Raw genomic sequence first — 17,313 nt, 5'->3', positions numbered from 1 at the left:
CAAACAAGCCCGCCAGTGGGACGGTTCAGATGGTAGCAGAACCGTGGCCTCTGGAGGCACAGACAGGGCTGGCCCCAGCCAGCTCATTATTCAAATGGAGTTGTTTTAATGGATCATCAAGATCCAATTGTGGATAAATGATTCCAGCGTGGGCAGTTTGCTCTTCTGAGAGCAAATGTCCGGGAGGATTTCAGTGGGGGTGGAGACCGGGGCAAAAGAGTGGGGACCTAGAGAACTATCTAGCATGTGTCTTGGCAGGAATCCCTAAAAGGACTACAGGAATTTTATGTTTGCTGGAGTACACAGTAGGTTCACAGTTAATGGGATTCCCCACCTCCCACTCTGCCCCATACTGGTAACAGGGTACTAGGAGGTGCTTGTGCTTGGTGTCTTCTCCGCCCCCTGTCCCCATGTTCCCGCTTTTCCCTTCCAGACTCTGCTCTGTGCTGTGGGATGGACGCTGACCTGTATGGACTACCATCATGGGGTTCCACGGCTTCTGGTTTCCAGCTGGATTCAGCCAAGGGCGGGGGAGAGGGGGGGCAGAAGCAGGAGCTCAGAGGCCTTGGGGAGACTGGGGTGTATGTTCTTCTAGGTCTGCCCCGTCAGGCCGCCGAGGTTGGCACTGACTCTGTCAGAGGCTGCTGCTTCTAGCCCGGGGATACTGCACCCCACCCTGCTGGTTTCCCTTAACCCTGTTCCTACCTTGTTAACTCCCCTGCCCCCCGTTACTCCCTTTGAGCCTCTGTGTCCTAATGGAAGACTGACAGATACACTGGGCATCATATTCATGCCCCACTTTACGGATATCAGAACAAGTCAGTAAGATCATAAGGCTAGTAAGCAGAAAGGCCTGGACTCAACAGGCCCAACAACGGCTGAATTCGTGACTCCGGTCTCGCGAACCCCTGACTCTAGGAGCTGAGATCCAGCAGAGGCCAGAGTCACAGATGAAGACAGCATCCCGCAGGGGCTGTTTGGCCTGTCTGCACAATCTACTTCTTCGAGAGGGAGAAGGTGGTGGGGTGTCCTTAGCGCACAGAGAACTGGATTCTAGCCATGTAACCTTGAGCAAGGATCTTAGCCTCAACCCCTGGTTTCGTATCCTTAAAGGCTTGCGGAATGCACTGTAATGATAAAACCTGGCAGGAACGGCAGGCGTTTTTAGTGCTGATGTCGCAAGGATTCACCTGCATTTGAAGCGATTTCGTGTGTTGCCTGTCACACACCAAAGTGCATCTTGGCTCTGGCTGGAGTCAGATGTTCGCGCCACTTTATCTAGAGAAGCATCTATCTAGGAAAGTAACTGTTGTGGGAGGGTTACCACTCAGAGGACAAATGCTATATATGGCACCTTGGGCTGGCAGACCCTCTGTGGGCCTCCGGGGTTGCCACGAGTACTGAGCTGCAGACAAGGTCAAGCGGAAACCGGAAGGAACGAGTTTAGTGTGCTTAACTGCATGCTAACTGAGTCCCCACTATGTGCTGGATGCAGGATGCTGTCTGGGAGTGGATGGGGGGAGGGGCAGGAGGAAAGGCTCCGGACTGGGAGTTATTCTGGTCTGGTTCCTAGTTTGGTTCTGCTGCTGACCAGATGCATGGCCTTACTAAAGCTTTGCAATCTCTTTAAACTTTTTTTTTTTTTTGAGAGGGAGAGACAGACAGACAGAAGGGTAGGGGAAAGGGAGAGAGGGAGAAGGAGTGAGAGAATCCCAGGCAGGCTCCACGCTCAGCACAGAGCCTGATGTGGGGCTTGCTCTCCTAACCCTGAGATCATGACCTGAGCCGAAATTAAGAGTTGGGCGCTTAACTGACTGAGCCACCCAGGCGCCCCAAACTTTGCCATCTCTTTAAACCTCAGCTTCCCTTTCTGAAAAATGGGGATGATTACCTAACTTGGGGGGCTATTGAGGGGTCTCCATAAACTAACTCCTTTAAAACCACCCATCACAAGGCCCAAACATGACTCATTTAGAGCCACTGGCTACTGTCATTGCTTTACTGTTATTATTGAAGCCAGCAGAACACGGTGGGGAAGCCACCCCTGATCCAGACTCCTGCTCCCTCCTCCTCCACATCCAGCAGTGTGATCCTGGATAAGCTAATATTGAGAGCCTCAGCTAACTCATCTGGAAATGGGTAGTAATGGCACTTACCTTGTGAGGTTGTGGTACTAGTTTAAGTAATGCTGATACGCAAGAGATGATCTTAGGTTACTATCAATCCTTCTTGCCTGTTGGACTCTTACTCATTGACTAAGGCAACACTGTATCACTTCCTCCATGAAGGCTTCCCTGACTACCCACTCCCACCCCAACCAAAGCTTTGGTTTTCCTTTATGTTCACACAGGTCCTGCTCTGTGAGGGTCTCTTCTTACCCAACTCCCTCACCAGATCTGAGTCTCCTTTTCAGGTCTGGATTTCCAGCACACAGTGGAGAACCGGCTCAGTGTCTGAGAAATGAATACTAGATGCATGAGGGAGAGGCCAGAGCTGTGATGGGCGGATATGCTTTGTCCAGGCTCGAGGCAGGCTGCTCTGAACTGGCCACCTCCTTGTGAACTTCCCTGGGAGGGCCACGGGGACAGAGACTGTGTCTACCTTGACTTCCACTGAAACTCCAGCTCCAGATCCTGACCGTGGGAAGGCCCTTTATAAGCCAGGGTTCAGGTGGAGACTTGAAACTAGCCAGGGTGTTTCAGATGCAGGGAATTCAGCATGGGGTGCTGGTGACATCAGTGACAGAGGAGCTGAGATGTTAACCAGGGCACAGAGTGGCAACGCAGAGACAGGCACCAGTAGGAGACTGTGACCGCCCCTGGAACTAGTGGACGGTGGGAGGCAGAGAAGCTGCCAGACCCCAGAGCTGGGGCTGCCCGGCAGGGGCAGGAATTCTGGTGGGTCTGCCTGGTGGAAGCTGGTGCCACAGCTGGGATGCAGCCACTGCCGGAGCTGCCACCCGAGGAAGTGAGAGGAGCCGGACACCAGCTTTCCTTTCATGCTCCAATCTCCCATCAGCACCTTCCCCGCAGGGGTTGGCTTGTTCTCCTTCCTGCCACACATGCACACATACACACACACTCACACACATACACACTCACAGGCACACTATCACACACACACTCATATACACACATTTACACACTATCACACACACATAAAAACTCACAGGCACACTATCACACACATACTCATATGAGCAATGCAAAGCAGAATGGGGAAGGACAAGAAACAGATCTGAGAGCAAACAGACCAATGACTGACACAAGGCTCAATACATATTTGTTGAATCAATCACCTCTGAATCATCTGGATCAGCCTAGATGGGGGGAATTCAAACGCACACCCCTCTACTTCATAGCCTGTCTACAGAAACACCTGGGCATCAGAGGGACCGAGGTGACCTCCGCCACGTGTCAAGGCCCTCAGGCTCCTAGCTGAGGTCAGGCCATCCATCTGCCCCTGGCGGCCATGCTCCGCCTTTGCAAACCCTCTCCCTTCCATGGCGAAGCAGCCCCTTTCCTAACTGGGAGTCTGAATCCCGGAATCTCCTCCCTCGGATCTATCTGACCCTTGGCGATAGATAAATCATCCCACAGCTCAGCTCTGCGCCGTTCACCCGCATGATCAAGAACTTCCAGCAGCTTTCTCTTGCCTACAGAATCAAGCCCGGCTTCTAAGTTTGATCGTAAACCACCGCTGATCTAGCTCCAACCTTATTTTCCTCTATTCCCACGGCATCGTCTCTGCTCTCCTCAACCTGAGCTGCTGCAGACTCTGCTTCCAGCTGCTACATTTTGGCTTGTGCTGTTGTAACGAGAGGCCCATCTTCCCCCTCTTTAATTTTAAATTCATCCTGTGCTTGAAGCTTTTGGTTCATATCACATTTTGCATTCCTGATGGAAGAAGCGATTTTTTCCCCCACCTCTGAATCCCTGCAGCATTTTATCTGAACATATGACACTTACCGCTTTCCAGTTTGCCCTGGAATTATTGATGTGCATAGCTTATCTTCCTGCTCAGGTTTTAAAGGGTAGAGACCATGGCGATTTTAGTTTTATGGCTCCCATAGCATCTGGCACACAGCAGGCACTTTTAAATTTGTGTTGCATAAATGGCTATACCTTCAAATGAATGAATGGATGGACAAACAGACACACGTACAAATGAATTAATGGGTGAATGAACAAGACGGGCAGCTGTCCTGGGGCCCCACAGAGCAGGCTACGCCAGCCAGCCCCAAAGACGATGCAGCTTTAGACGGATCACCAACGTGGGTTATGCTAATTACACAAATCCGGGAGGAGCCAGACCCCTCTGGACACGTTCTGGGAGGGCCACCTTGTGGGGGAGCGGCTGGGGGACAGCCACAGGGCTTGAGCCTGCTACAAACACCCCAGAGTCTGGTTGCCCAAGCCCCATGAAGACTCTCACATCAATGTAGTTGGCGTTGATGTAGTCGGAATGCGGGTCTCCGTCCAGCACCAGCAGCCTCACCCGGGAATGGTCATCTGCAGCGAGAGAGCAGAAAACAAGGGGGTGGGCGGTGAGGGGCCGGCGGTGAGGGGCCAGCACTGCCCTGCCGCAGAGCCACCAGGCATTAGTAATACAGCCCTCATGCTGCTTCTCACATCCTCTCCTGTTTGACCCCTTGGCCCCACCCTGTTATTGTCCCCATTTACAGATGAGGCAGTTGGGGCTCAGGGAGATCACTGTGCCTTACAAAGCACTGTGTGTTCTCCTTCTCTTTTTTCCACCTGCCCTTCTAGCTCTCGTCATGACCCACCTGGGTGAGTCGCCTGCTTCTTTAAGTCTTAGTGATTTTGTCATTAAAAGGGCAGTAGAAATACCTTCTTCACACGACAGTGCGAGAGAGATCAAAACACTCAGGAGGCGGGAAGTGCCGGATGCGAACTAACACGCTCCGTTTTCATTATTGCTTAAAAACGGCAAATTTACCTATTTTCCACATGTGCACAAATGCTTTTCTTTTGCCTCTTGGAGAATTGTTGCAAATAGATTGTTGGCCACATATTGTTATCGATACAATCATTCAAGGGAAGCTGGCTCCGTCGTTATAAAAGAGGTCATCAATAACTAAAAACGTGTTACGGAGAACACCATTTCAGACACAATCCAGGCATAAACAAGATTTGCAGGGTTTAGTCAATGGCACTTTTACTTCAAATAACATCAAATAAACACCATTAAAAAAAAAACAACCCTCATGCAGAAAAATCAGGCTAATCCTTTACAACTAATTAAAGCGCACTGTGATGCACGAACAGACGCACACGAACAAAAAACCCTGCCTGGGTCTGGTGGGACGAGGGGCTCAGCTCGCTCTCCAGGTCCCTGTCACCCACCGCTGCATGTCACTGCCTCCACTACCTGGTCTAGAACAGGGCTAGGGTTCCCAGCAAGTGTCCCCGGGGTCAGGAGGCTGGTTCAGCGTATCCTGCTAAGACTTATGCAGCCCTTTGCAGTTTACGGGCACATCTATTACTGCAAACCGGAAGCCCCCGAGGACAGGGACATTAGTGCTTTGTTCCCTGTTTCCATCCTCTGTGCCTCCACCCGCGGCAGGAGCTCCACAAATCCTTAGTGAGCGTATGAATGGATCACCTTGTTGGACTCTCGCAGTGATCCTGGGAGACAAGCAGCATAGCCCTGTTACAAATGAGGACACTGAGGCTCACAAGGACTGGACCTGCCACATGACTCGTGCGTGGCAGAACTTGAAAGAGTGGGTTCTCTGAACTCTGAGCTCAGACACTGCTGCTTCCAAAGAGGGGTCTAAGCAGGATATTGGAAACGGCTTCAAGTGTCCTCGGCAGGGGGAATTGATGCCAGAGAATGGGCTAGCCACTGATGGAAGAGCTGAAAAGCCGGAGAGAGGCTGCGTAACTCAGACACCAGCACTAGTGAGGAGATGCTGCCTCCCTGCGGACAGCGGGGCAGACGGAGGAGGCGAGGTTATCAGAGCTGGGGGCTGGGGCCCCCCATGGAAACTGGAGCCCATGAGCCTCTCTGGTGGGAGCTGGAGAAAAAGAGGAGCCTCTCTCACTGCTAAAGGAGGAGTCTGCGACTGGGCAGAGTGGAAGGTGTACCCCTGGCTTCTTCCTTTCCCTGACTCCCAATCTCCCACCAGGGCATGTCCTTGGCCAAAGCCAGCCAGACGCAAGCTGGCAAGAGACTGAGAAATGCAACCTGCAGGGGTCAGTTCCCTGCGAGACAAGGTTGAAGAGGAGAAGGCAAGGAATGGGTCCGAGGATGGACAAGCAGGCCCAGGACTGGATAGGACATTACTTCATATCCATTAATTTAAAAATTCAAAAATTAGTCCTTGACCATGCCAGGGACTATGATAGACACAGAGATACACCGGATGCCACTTTGCTTACTCCTCATGGGCGAGAGTTGCAGGTGGGAGGTCTAACTCATCTCTTTGGGGTGGTGGGGGAGTGCGGTGTGAAGTCGGGAGTCTGAAGTTCACATTTACAGAGTTCATGGACAGTATCAGACTTTACAGATAAGATCTCGCTCAATCATTTATTCCTCAACACAGCTCTGTGAATTACTACAATAATACTATGATGATATAGTATGTTGATTCTTCCCATTTCACAGATGAAGAGACGGGGGCTCAGAGAGGTTAAGCACATTCCCAACGTTATGCAGTCTGCAAGCGGCAGAGCTGGGATTCCATCTCGAATCCCTTCCCCATCCACACATGGTGCTGTCCCTGGACTTCTACTAGCATCTGGCAGGCACTGCTCCTGGAGTCTGTGCAAATGTTTGGTCTCAGATCCTGCAGTATTCTAGCCCCAGGAATGGGACTTCCCGGAGGACCCCTGCCCTGCTCCAGGAGCAAGGAGTCAGATAAGGCCCAGCACCTGACTCTGAGCCGAGACTGTTAAGCCCCATTACCAGTGGTTACAAAAACGATAAGCCTTAAAAAAGTAAAAATGCACATTGTGCTTTTACTCATTGGTCTCACTAATGACTTATTGATTCAAACATCTCCTTTATTTATTGAGTTATGACTGCCCCTGGGGTCTATAGCATGGGAAATGGAGATTCTGGTTCAAAATGTGGAGAGCGAATTTTCTTTAACATAAAATGAAAGTTAAAATCTGAAAGCAAAGATGATTTAAAAAACCAAAAAGAAACAAAACTTATTTAAGTTAAATATTGTTAAAGATGAAAGGGGCCTCTACCCACCAGAGGATGGTGTTTGTCGGTATCTTGTGTTCATCCATTTATGAAGAACCTACTATGTGCAGGCTGCTTGAATGGCCTAAGGAAGTATCGTCAAAGCGTTGCTCATGCTTAAGGAATTTGTCAGTGCCGTGTGGGAGACGGATTGTACACAGGAGTAGAACTCCGTGGTCTAGAAAGTGGAGAAAGGGGGGCTTTGTGAAGTGGTAGTATACGAATGAGGCATTGAAAGTGGGCTAAGACTTGACCAGTGGACAGTGAGGAAGGGTCCTTCCAGCAGAGGGAACAAGGAAAGAGAAGGCAGTGCTCCTGAAAAAGCAAGCACACTGGGGAGGCTGAAAACCATTTCCTGTCTTGTGGACACAGTGTGAGGGGATTGGCCACAGGAGAAGAGAGAGGGAGGTAGGCAGGGGTTAGGTTACAGAGGGCTCTCCGCCTCTCCACCCCATATTAAGGCATTTAGATGCAAATACCCATGCTGGGCTCTGCAAAGCAGCCAAATACAGGATACCTCTATTTTCTGAGGCTGTGAAAGGCTGTTTTATTATGCAAATACCAAGATTCATTCCCAGAGGGCTAACCTGTGGCAAGTGGGATACACCGATGATGTGAGGTAGGGAGCTGAGGGTCAGATCTGGGTTCAAATCTTAGCCGTATCACTTAGTAAGTCAATTGATTTCTCTTAGCTTGGGTTGCTTAGCAAAGTGGAGCCAATACTATATATCTCACGGAGTGTTGGGGGATTGAATGAGAAAATGCAGGCATGAAAAGTGTGAGGGCATTAAGAGAATGAAAAGACAAGCCACAGACTGGGAGAAAATATTTGCAGAATATCAGATAAAGGACTTTATCCACAATATACAAAGAACTCTTAAATTCAACAAGAAGAAAACAACCCAATTTTAAAAAATGGGCAAAAGATCTGAACAGACACCTCAGCAAAAAGATACACCCATGGCAAATAAGTATATGAAAAATGTTCAACAACATATGTCATTAGGGAATTTCAAATTAAAAGAACGAGGTATCTCCATAACACCTACTAGAATGGCCCAACTCTGGAACACTGACAACACCAAATGCTGGTGAGGCTATGGAGCCACAGGAACTCTCGGTTTGCTGCTAGTGGGAATGCAAAATGGTAACAGCCACTTTGGGAGAGAGTTCGGCAGTTTCTTTTAAAACTAAACATACTCTTATCATATGATTCCAGCAATTGCTGTCTTTGGTATTTACCCAACTGAGTTGGAAATTTATGTCCATACAAAAACTTGCACACAAATGTTTATAGCAGCTTTGCTCACAACTGCCAAAACTTAGGGGAAAAACAATCCAAGATGTCCTTCGATACATGAATGGATAGACAAATGTATACCCACACAGTGGACTATCATTCAGTGATATTTAGAGATGAATGATCAAGCCACGAAAAAACAGGGAGGAAATGTACATGCCTACTGCTACGTGAACAAGCGAGTCTGCAAAGGCTTCATACTGTGTGAGTCCCGCTCTGTGACACTCGGTATGGACAAGGTAAATAATCAGGGACTTGGTGACGGGATGACCAGGTGGGACACAGGGGCATTTTAGGCCCCTGAAATGATTCTGTATGATACTGTAGCAGTGGATACATGTCCTTACACATTTTTAAAGTCCCACCGAACTACACAACACAAAGAGTAGACGAAACTATGGACTTTAGATAATAATAATGGATCAAGACTGGTTCATTAATTGTAACAAACATAGCACACGGATGCAAGGTGTTAGTAACAGGGGATCTGAATGTGGGAGGGAGGCAGGCAGCACATGCGAACCCTCTCTGTACATTCCGCTCACTTCTTCTGAAACCTAAGACTGCTCTAAAAAAAAAAAAAAAGTAGTAGAACAGTGCCTGGTATGCAGCAGGTGTTTAATAAATGGTGGTTCTGGGCTGGAGGTAAGGCTCATGGCTGTGATGCTTAGAAACGCGGTGTTCCCCACCTGCCCTTCTGTAGCAGATGTAAACCTGCAGAGGCAAACAGCTATGGCGTATATTCTCGAAAGGGCAGAGCTCAGCCGTCAGCCCACCAGAAAGGCATTGCGAGGAGTAGCAGTGTCCTCATGGTTTATTTATTCCTTCTGGGAGATGCTAATATTATTCCGTGTCCCCTTCTTCCTCTAACTTTATATAATTAGAAGGATAAAAAATTGTGTTTATCCACAGGCACATGGAGAAAGATGGGGCAGCGGGCGATGTGAAGGAGTTTATACAAGGTAATTTACAAGCAGCCCAGAACGTTCATTATGCTCTATCTACATTTCGCAAGCCTGAAAAACAGCTAATTTGGTACTCCTCGTTTGATATTCCAGACAAGATGCTGAGAAGAGTCACACAGAGGAGAAGCAAACTTCTTCATGGTGAGGTGAGAGGAGGCTGGCCCCACCTGGCTCTCAGCTGAGGTGGGAGACGGGCAAGAACAGACCCGTGGGGAGCAGAAAACTGGTGGTGGCCAGGGGAGAGGAGACATAGCTGCAAAGATATGGATATCCAAAGAACTCCGCGGAACACAACTCCAGGGGAACAGAAACACCGTCCCTCTGGAATCAATCTGTTCCTTGTCATTTTAGGACAAAGACCAGTGGTATGTTGTTAAATGTTTAACAAACAGCTCTCTGGAGGGAAAAAAGGCCCTGATCGGTACAGTCTGCTGATTTCTGTGGTATAAATACTCCCACCATGACTAATTTCAAGCTACCAACATGGCATCAACTAGCTCCCAAAATTCCTGAAAATTTAACAATCTGTTCTTGCAAGCTGGTATGAATCAGCTCAGGACAGCACTAACAGGGAACAAAGCCCACAATGCTTTGCATGATCTGATGGTTTGGGACCCACTTCCCAGTCTAGCCTCATGCTCCCCTCCCCAAATACTATGCTGATAACTATGCTCTTTTTTCAGTTGCTCAAATGCACAATGTCTGCTCTGACCACAGGGCTTTTGCACGTGTAAAGGAACACCTCCCTCCCCCATCCCACCTCCACAAGTAAACAACATCTCATTCTTCAGGTCTCTGCTCCATGTTCCTTACTCAGGAAGTCTCCTGTGATCTCTCCACCCCAGACTCTGAGAGCTCCCTGTACTTTTCTCAGGAACTCTTAGAGCAGCTGTATTTCTGTGACTACCTGATTAACCTGTGGCTCTGCTTCACATTCTATTTAAGGAAGGGCACCCTATTTACTGAACTCCTCTACAGTGTGGCACATGGCAGGTACTCAATAATTACTTAATAAATGAATTCATGTTTGTGTCTGAGAGGCTGAGAAGCAGAAAGGGCCAGGTCCCCTTGCTTAATAGCCATACAGTTGATTTTAGGTAACCTGGCCTGGGACCCAAGGCTCTTTCCTCTACACAGAACTGGCAGGTTGTGCCTGGATCCTGTGCTCCAATACTCCCTTTCCCCATAGCTGATCCGTTACCCCCTGCAGACCCATTCTGTCCTGTCCCCAGATTGGCAGCCAGTTCTGCTCTGCAGGAGAGACTAAGGGATTGGGTAGACTCTGGAGGCAGGCGGGAGGTCTGTCACACACTAACCACATCACCTGGGGCAAGTTCCTTCCTTTCCCTGAGTCTCCATTTATCCAACTAGGCATCAAAATCCTATCTACCTTTGCAGAGGTACTGCAAGGATTAAAAGAGGTGAGATATGAAGGCACCTGGTGTGTTGTAAGAAATCAAACTCAAGTATGTAAATACAGTTTAATTATTATTCTAGATCAGTGGTTCTCAAAATGTGGTCCCTTGACCAATAGCATCAGCAATGCCTGGGAGCTTGCCAGAAATGCAAATTCTTGAGTCCCGGCCCAGACCTGCTGAATCAGATACTCCGGCGTGGGGCCCAGAAATATGCATTTTAACGAGCCCTCTAGGAGATGCTGACGCATACTCTGGTTTGAGCGCGCTGATCAATGCTCAGGTATGTAGCACTGAGGTGCTCTCATTATTCACTTCAGTTTGTTTTGGGAAAGACCAAAAGATCCTTCTGGAATGGGGCCCTGAGACTAGACGCCCACCTTGTGTTAGGTGGTGAGGCAGAGGAATTTACCTGTGTGGCGTGCGTATGATGTTCCAGGTACTATTTTAGAAAGTTAATGGATGCTATGCCACTTGATTGTCATGGTAACCCTGTGAGAGGTGTGTGTGTGTGTGTGTGTGTGTGTGTGTGTGCGTGTGTGTGTGTGTATCATCACCCTATTTTATGGATGAGAAACTCAAGGCTCCAAGAAGTTTAACAACTCAGGAGAACGTGTAAGATTGAGAACTTTCTCATGGAGTGGTGTGATCCCTACTCCTCCTGAAACCCCAAGACCCACTGCCCCCACACCCCTTCTGTGCCAGTTCTGACTCCAACACTGCCCAACCCATTGCGTTTCCACCCCCACCCCAGAGGAGAGGGCTCTTTCCTCTTGTGTGCCATTTTAACTCTCCAAACAAACCAGAACCTCTCCTCCTCTCCTCCCCATCAAAGGTAGCCCAACAAATGGGTCTTCTCAAGTGGAATCCACTTAAGAAGAGAATCACTTGACAGAGGTGGGGCTGGGGAGAGACTATTACTTGGATATACGATGTGCTTTCTTCCTGTCTTCTGGGCACTCGGGAGGGTAAAGAAAAGGTGCAATTTTTCAGAGAAAAGAGATTTGGCTCATTACAATGAACTGTGGAGCTGAAATACCATTTTCTAGAAGGATTGGAAATGTTAATGCCATCATCTTGCACGAGTGGATAGGGAGGAGGCAGACAATTCCACTGAGACTGCCTGGTACCTCATTGAAGCTAAAGGTCTGCACCTTCAATCTTGATTGAATTACCATTATCAAGAGAGAGGGTGGCTGGGGCAGGAGAGGGAAATAGCCTGGCAGTCTCTGGACCTCCTTGCTCTGCCCATTCCGTGCTGGCTGAGGTTGAGTGGCTCCCCTCTGCACGGACCTAGTTGGAGCCTTTGGGGGGTGGGCAGAGGGGTTAAACAGAGAGGCAGAGTGCTGGGAGAAGTCAGAGACACACAGGACCACCTGATGCATTTACTGCTTCATCCTAAGCAGGGTGTCCAGTCCACGCTCCACTAAAGGAACTTTCTGGAGAGAAGAAAGGTTTCTCAGCCAGGTTCCTTTGGAAGCAGAATCTGAGACAAGGATTTGAGCGCAAGTAGTTGGTATGGGAGGTGATCCCAGAGGTGGGAAGGGCAAAGGGAAGGAAATGCAGAAAGGAAGGAATCCGGCAAGGGGTGTGTCATCAAGCAAGCTACCACTGCAGACCACTGGGCTTCATCCTGCTGGAAGCTCTAGTGGGTTTTTCTGACTCAGGGGAGAGGGGCCAGGGTGCTCACACACCCACTCTCTCAGTCAACGTCCAAAGGCTGCTCCTGGGGATGGTTCCTCTTTCGGCAGTTCTGGCTTGTCCTGTAGGCAGGGAGACATGGCTCCAGTGACCAGAACAAGTCTTCCAATGAACCAGGACACTGACGACTTCCGCGCCAGGACCCATCTGTAGGGTCCCCACCCCACCCTGAGAGACCCCAACGGAGAAGGCAGACTGAGAGTCAGAAGCACTGAACAAGGTGCCCACTTTGTTGTCCCAGGTCCATCTTCCCAGGAATCAGCAGAGAAACCACTGTGAGAAGAGTCTCTGGGTTTGTTTTGAACCTGAGTTCCTCCCTGGAAGTGAGAATGGCCTGTCTGAAAAGCTCATCGCAGTCGGCCATTTGTTCTGAGGTCCGACCCCTTAGGGTGTTCTCCCCCAAGAGCATGATGTGTCTTGAGGCAGAAGGATTCCTTGACAGGGTCCCGTGGTACCCTGGCAGCACAAGCCAGGAGTGCAGGGCGTGGCTGTCCTACAGACTCGCTGTGTGACCCTGGCCGGGGGCTCTCCATCTCTGGACCATCACTCCTTGCCTGTGAACTCAAAGAAGCTGGACCATGTCTCAGCTGGGTTGAAAAGTCTCTACATGAGATTCAGATTCAATGGTTATTCATCTTAATTTGCCCTCTATGCACTAAGAGAGGAGAAACTGAGGGTCAGAGAGATGAAGTGACCTTGCTGAAGGTCATGCGCCTGGTCTGTGGTGGAACTGAGACTAGAACCTGGCTCTGCTTGAGCCCAGGTCCAATATTCTGGTACACCTGGGCCCGGTGGACTAGGTCTGCAGATGTCCTCGTCCTCTGGCTTTGGGGTGGGTCTAGCCAATGGAAAGCACCTGCAGGAACTGGACCAAGACAGAATGTGACCAACGTGGTTACTTCTTCAGCTCTGTTTGCGGGGGTCACTGTGGGCTGGCTGTGATCCCACTGAAGGCCATGCCTCCAGCTGGGTCTTCTCTCTTTCTGGGAGTCCTGGTAGCTTCTCCTCGGGGTATTTAACCTCTAGGACTGTACAATTCCTTGTCATTGCCCTACACCTACCTAGCTCACCCCTTTATACAAAAATCACTTGATTAAATTCTCTTCACATCCCCCTCCTTGAGGGTCCCATCTGTTTCCTGCTGGGACCCTGATGGAGTTGGTGAAACCTGCAACCTCTGCGATCACTTCCTCTCCTCGCTGAAACTTCTTCTCGCCAGCCCAGGAAGCCCCTTCCAGAAGAACGTACACAGGGGGACGCTGGGATATTCTTGAAATTTCCCCTTGTCCACAGTCTCTGCCCCAGGGCTGCTTAAAAGCAAAGAACTCTTTGTTCTGGATCTCCATTCACTTCCTTCCCTTTCATTTCCTTGTCATCCCACCGCTGGAAGCCCCACTGTCTCTGCTACCAAATTCTAAACAGCCTCATTTGGAAGAAAGGGCTGATTTAACCAAGGTTTCTCTTTCATTGTTTCACTTGCAGGCAGTGCCCTCCCTCCTCCTCTTCCCCTTTAATCTTCTCTGTCCTCCTGGCCTGGGCCTTTGTCCCCCACTCCAGCCTCCCAGAGCTCCGGGTTCCTTAAGATGCTAATCACACCCGGTTTTCTTCTTGTGCCAAGAATATTTCTATTTATCAAGCTGCGGCAGGCTTCGCCTTTGGGAGGGACACATACAAGGACAGGAACACTTTCCATTCCTCGGGGTTGTCTCTCTCTTCCTTTTCTCGTTTCAATTCCAGGAGTCTTTCTTTGCTTGGTTCCACAGTGTGTCTTCCAGGGCTTTTGGATGCACGGGTTGCCTGACCCTGTCTCCTTTTGTGCAGAGTGCAGACCTACTTGGGCTGCAGTGTCCTGTACAGTTATGGACCCTTCAGTGGGAAAGGAGATTCAGGTTTGTTCGAGCTCGTTAGGTGTTTGACTTCCCTCTGCCTCCTTCGGGTTTCCGCAGAAGGAGATGGGACAGGAGGATCCCAGTGCACACAGTTTATGCAGGGGCACCAGCAGGAAGGGGGCAGGGAGGCGGCTGAGAGAAGGCAGTCCCCAAGGGGGAGTTTTCAAGCCCACTCCTGCAGTGGGCAACAGCAGCCCAGGAGCTGTGGGGACTCTGGAAAAGGTGAAGAGCACACCCTTGGTGGGAGGGGAAGGAGCTGGGCTATTTCACTGGCCAGGGAGAGACTGCCTTTTGCATAAGAGTGTCTTGCCCCAGCTTGGGAGCAGGTCCTCAGGCAAAGAGACGCAGACACGGAAGCATGAAGCGGAAGCAAGTGCGGTGCCCAGGGCACACACCTCAGTGAGGCGCTCGCTCTCGGGGTTGTGCGGCCGAGCGTGGCATCTCCTTGAATGTTGCAAGCTGGGTGCGTCGCTCGCTCACCCTAGTCCTGGCCCAGGATGCCAGACTGTCTGCTGGTGTTCCAGCAGTCACCAGGTGCTGAGGCCATGGGGTGTGGGTGGGACACTTGCTGACAGCGTCTTCTGCTCCCCCAATGATGGAGTTCAATCCCCTTCATTGTTTTCCCTTGCTACTTGGAACCCTGACTTCTAAGATGCAGCTCTCACAGCAGACAGGATGGTTCTCTTCCTGTCCCTTCCTGTGTCCTGTCTCTCTACCCCCACTCAGGCTCAGTAGCTTCCTCCTACTGGCATATCCTTGTGCCCCTGTCATCCTGCTCCAGCTTACCTCCCTCCATGCTTCCTGAATATTCTTTTATTTGAGAAGCCAGAGGGAGTGGTCCATGGCTGAAGCCCTTCGGGGTCTTGCAGAGAGTCTGCTTTCCAACATTAAGTTCCTATTTACTGAGCCCCAACCATATGCCAGGTTTGGGGACACAGAAGTACAGTCATCTGCCTGCTGTCACACAGCATCTATTCCAGTGAGGAAAACAGGCAATCAACAGGTAGTCATCAAAGTGCCTCTCAGCACGATGACAAGTTGGGTTAAGGAGAAAATGCACTGGGCCCAAGGAGTGAATAATGGGGTTTTGACCAAATTTGAAGGGCTGGAAGAATTCCCTGAGGAAGTGATGACCGCGTAGGATCTGAAGAATAAGTAGAACTTAGTAGAGCAAAGTGAGGCCGGAAGGGCACTTTGATAGAGTACACAGAATGTGCAAAGGCCCTGTGTCATGAATGAGCACAGAAAGCTCAAGGGGCTGAATGAAGATCAGTGTGGCTTAACGGACGAAACTGGGATGGAGAGGACACAGTATGGAATGGGGGTGGAAAGGTGGCTGAGGGCCTTTGGATAAGAAGTGCTTAGAAGTGCAGGAAAGCCATTTGAAGGGTTTTTGATAGGAAAACGACACGATTCAATTCCCATTTTGAAGATGTCCCTCTGGCTTCTGTCAGAGATCAGACAGGTGGAAGTTGGGGGTCAGATCAGATGTGCGGCAGGAGGAAGAGGCTGGGCAGAGTCCAGGTGGGAGCTGACAATGGCCCAGGCAAAGGTGCTGGGTGCCAAGGATGAGCAGGGAAGTCTGGAAGACAGACAGTTTGGCGTGGCTTCTCATCCTTAGCCACCATAGGCTTTTGTGCAGATACCTGGCCCAGGCCGGATATCCTTGTCTCTCAGGGAGGCAAGGGCTCCTCACTGTTCTCTAGTCATTTATCTTTTCTTATCTGCACAACACCCTGGGAGGAAGACATCGCTGTACCCAATTTATAGAGAGACGACTAAGTTTTGGCGTGATCACCTAAGGTCTCACTGCCTATAATTTAGTGGCCCCTCTCTAAACTCACAACGTGAAAGGGGAATGGACAAGGGGCCAGACATTTCAGGGCATGGTCTGCATGGGGCTGGAGCAGAGGATGGTCAGAGTGAGCAGCTACCTGTGCCCGGCATGGGAGCTCCATGGGAGCAGAGACTGAGGGCCCAGCACAGGCCTGGCTCCACAGAGGCCCGCACGTCATGGGTCTTAATAACACACTTCCTGATTGCTCGAGCAGCTCTTGCCAACACTTCCCTTGCAAGAAATCTTGCTGCCTGCATTACTATCTTCCAAGAGACAAATTATAAATGTTTTCTGATTAGTTCTACCATTCATAGCCCATTCCTAAATCAGCACAGGAAACAGCTAAGCTAAAACTTCTGCCTCTTTCTTCCCTTTGCAAGCTGCCTGTATCTTACGCTTTCTTCCTCCAAGCTTTTTCTTAGGCAATGTCTAGACAGTTAAACAAAACAAAACACTGAACTGTGCTAGAAATAATTTGTTATTCGAGGTCTTTTTTCCCCCTCTGTTTTTGGATAGATGGGGTAATCCTGAGAGCTGAGACCAGAAATGCTATGCACACAATTGGCGAGATGTCAAAAGGTCCAGGTTGAGTACATCATGGCAGACAAAGGCTGTTGTCAACTCTTGCTCTCATCAGACCCCACACTCAACATTCTGTATGAGGTAACTTTGTCCTGTCTGATTTATGCTGCTTTGAAGGCTGCACATACCAATATCTGGCAGTGATGATGCCCTGTGACCTATGCATGGCGTGCAGTCTCACTGCAGTATCTCCCTCCCTTGCCGTCTAGCACTGAATATTATGCACAGTCACTCACAAATGTTGGCACTGTCCTTGTTCAGGCCTCATCATCCCTTGCTGGGACCACTGCAGTAGCCTTCTGACCAGTCCCTCTGACTCCAGTCTCTCCCAATCTAATCTACCCTTCCGATTGGCTACCCTAGTGATCTTTCCAAAATGGACATCTGATCATGCCCACCCCCCCCACCA

At 49.8% G+C, this 17,313-nt stretch overlaps 1 protein-coding gene across 2 annotated transcripts in view; it reads right to left on the bottom strand.

Moving 5' to 3' along the window:
• Positions 1 to 17,313, bottom strand: part of PTPRT (protein tyrosine phosphatase receptor type T) — a 1,022,164-nt gene that overhangs the window by 61,109 nt on the left and 943,742 nt on the right. For both annotated transcript variants that reach the window (XM_044385622.3, XM_044385623.3), the window contains one exon: positions 4,435 to 4,511. In XM_044385622.3, the coding sequence (XP_044241557.1) occupies positions 4,435 to 4,511 (77 nt within the window). The remainder of the gene's footprint in view (positions 1 to 4,434; positions 4,512 to 17,313) is intronic.

The sequence above is a fragment of the Ursus arctos genome, unplaced genomic scaffold (assembly GCF_023065955.2).
Source record: "Ursus arctos isolate Adak ecotype North America unplaced genomic scaffold, UrsArc2.0 scaffold_16, whole genome shotgun sequence".
NCBI classification, from domain to species: Eukaryota; Metazoa; Chordata; class Mammalia; order Carnivora; family Ursidae; genus Ursus; species Ursus arctos.
This window is presented reverse-complemented; position numbering and strand designations above follow the sequence as displayed.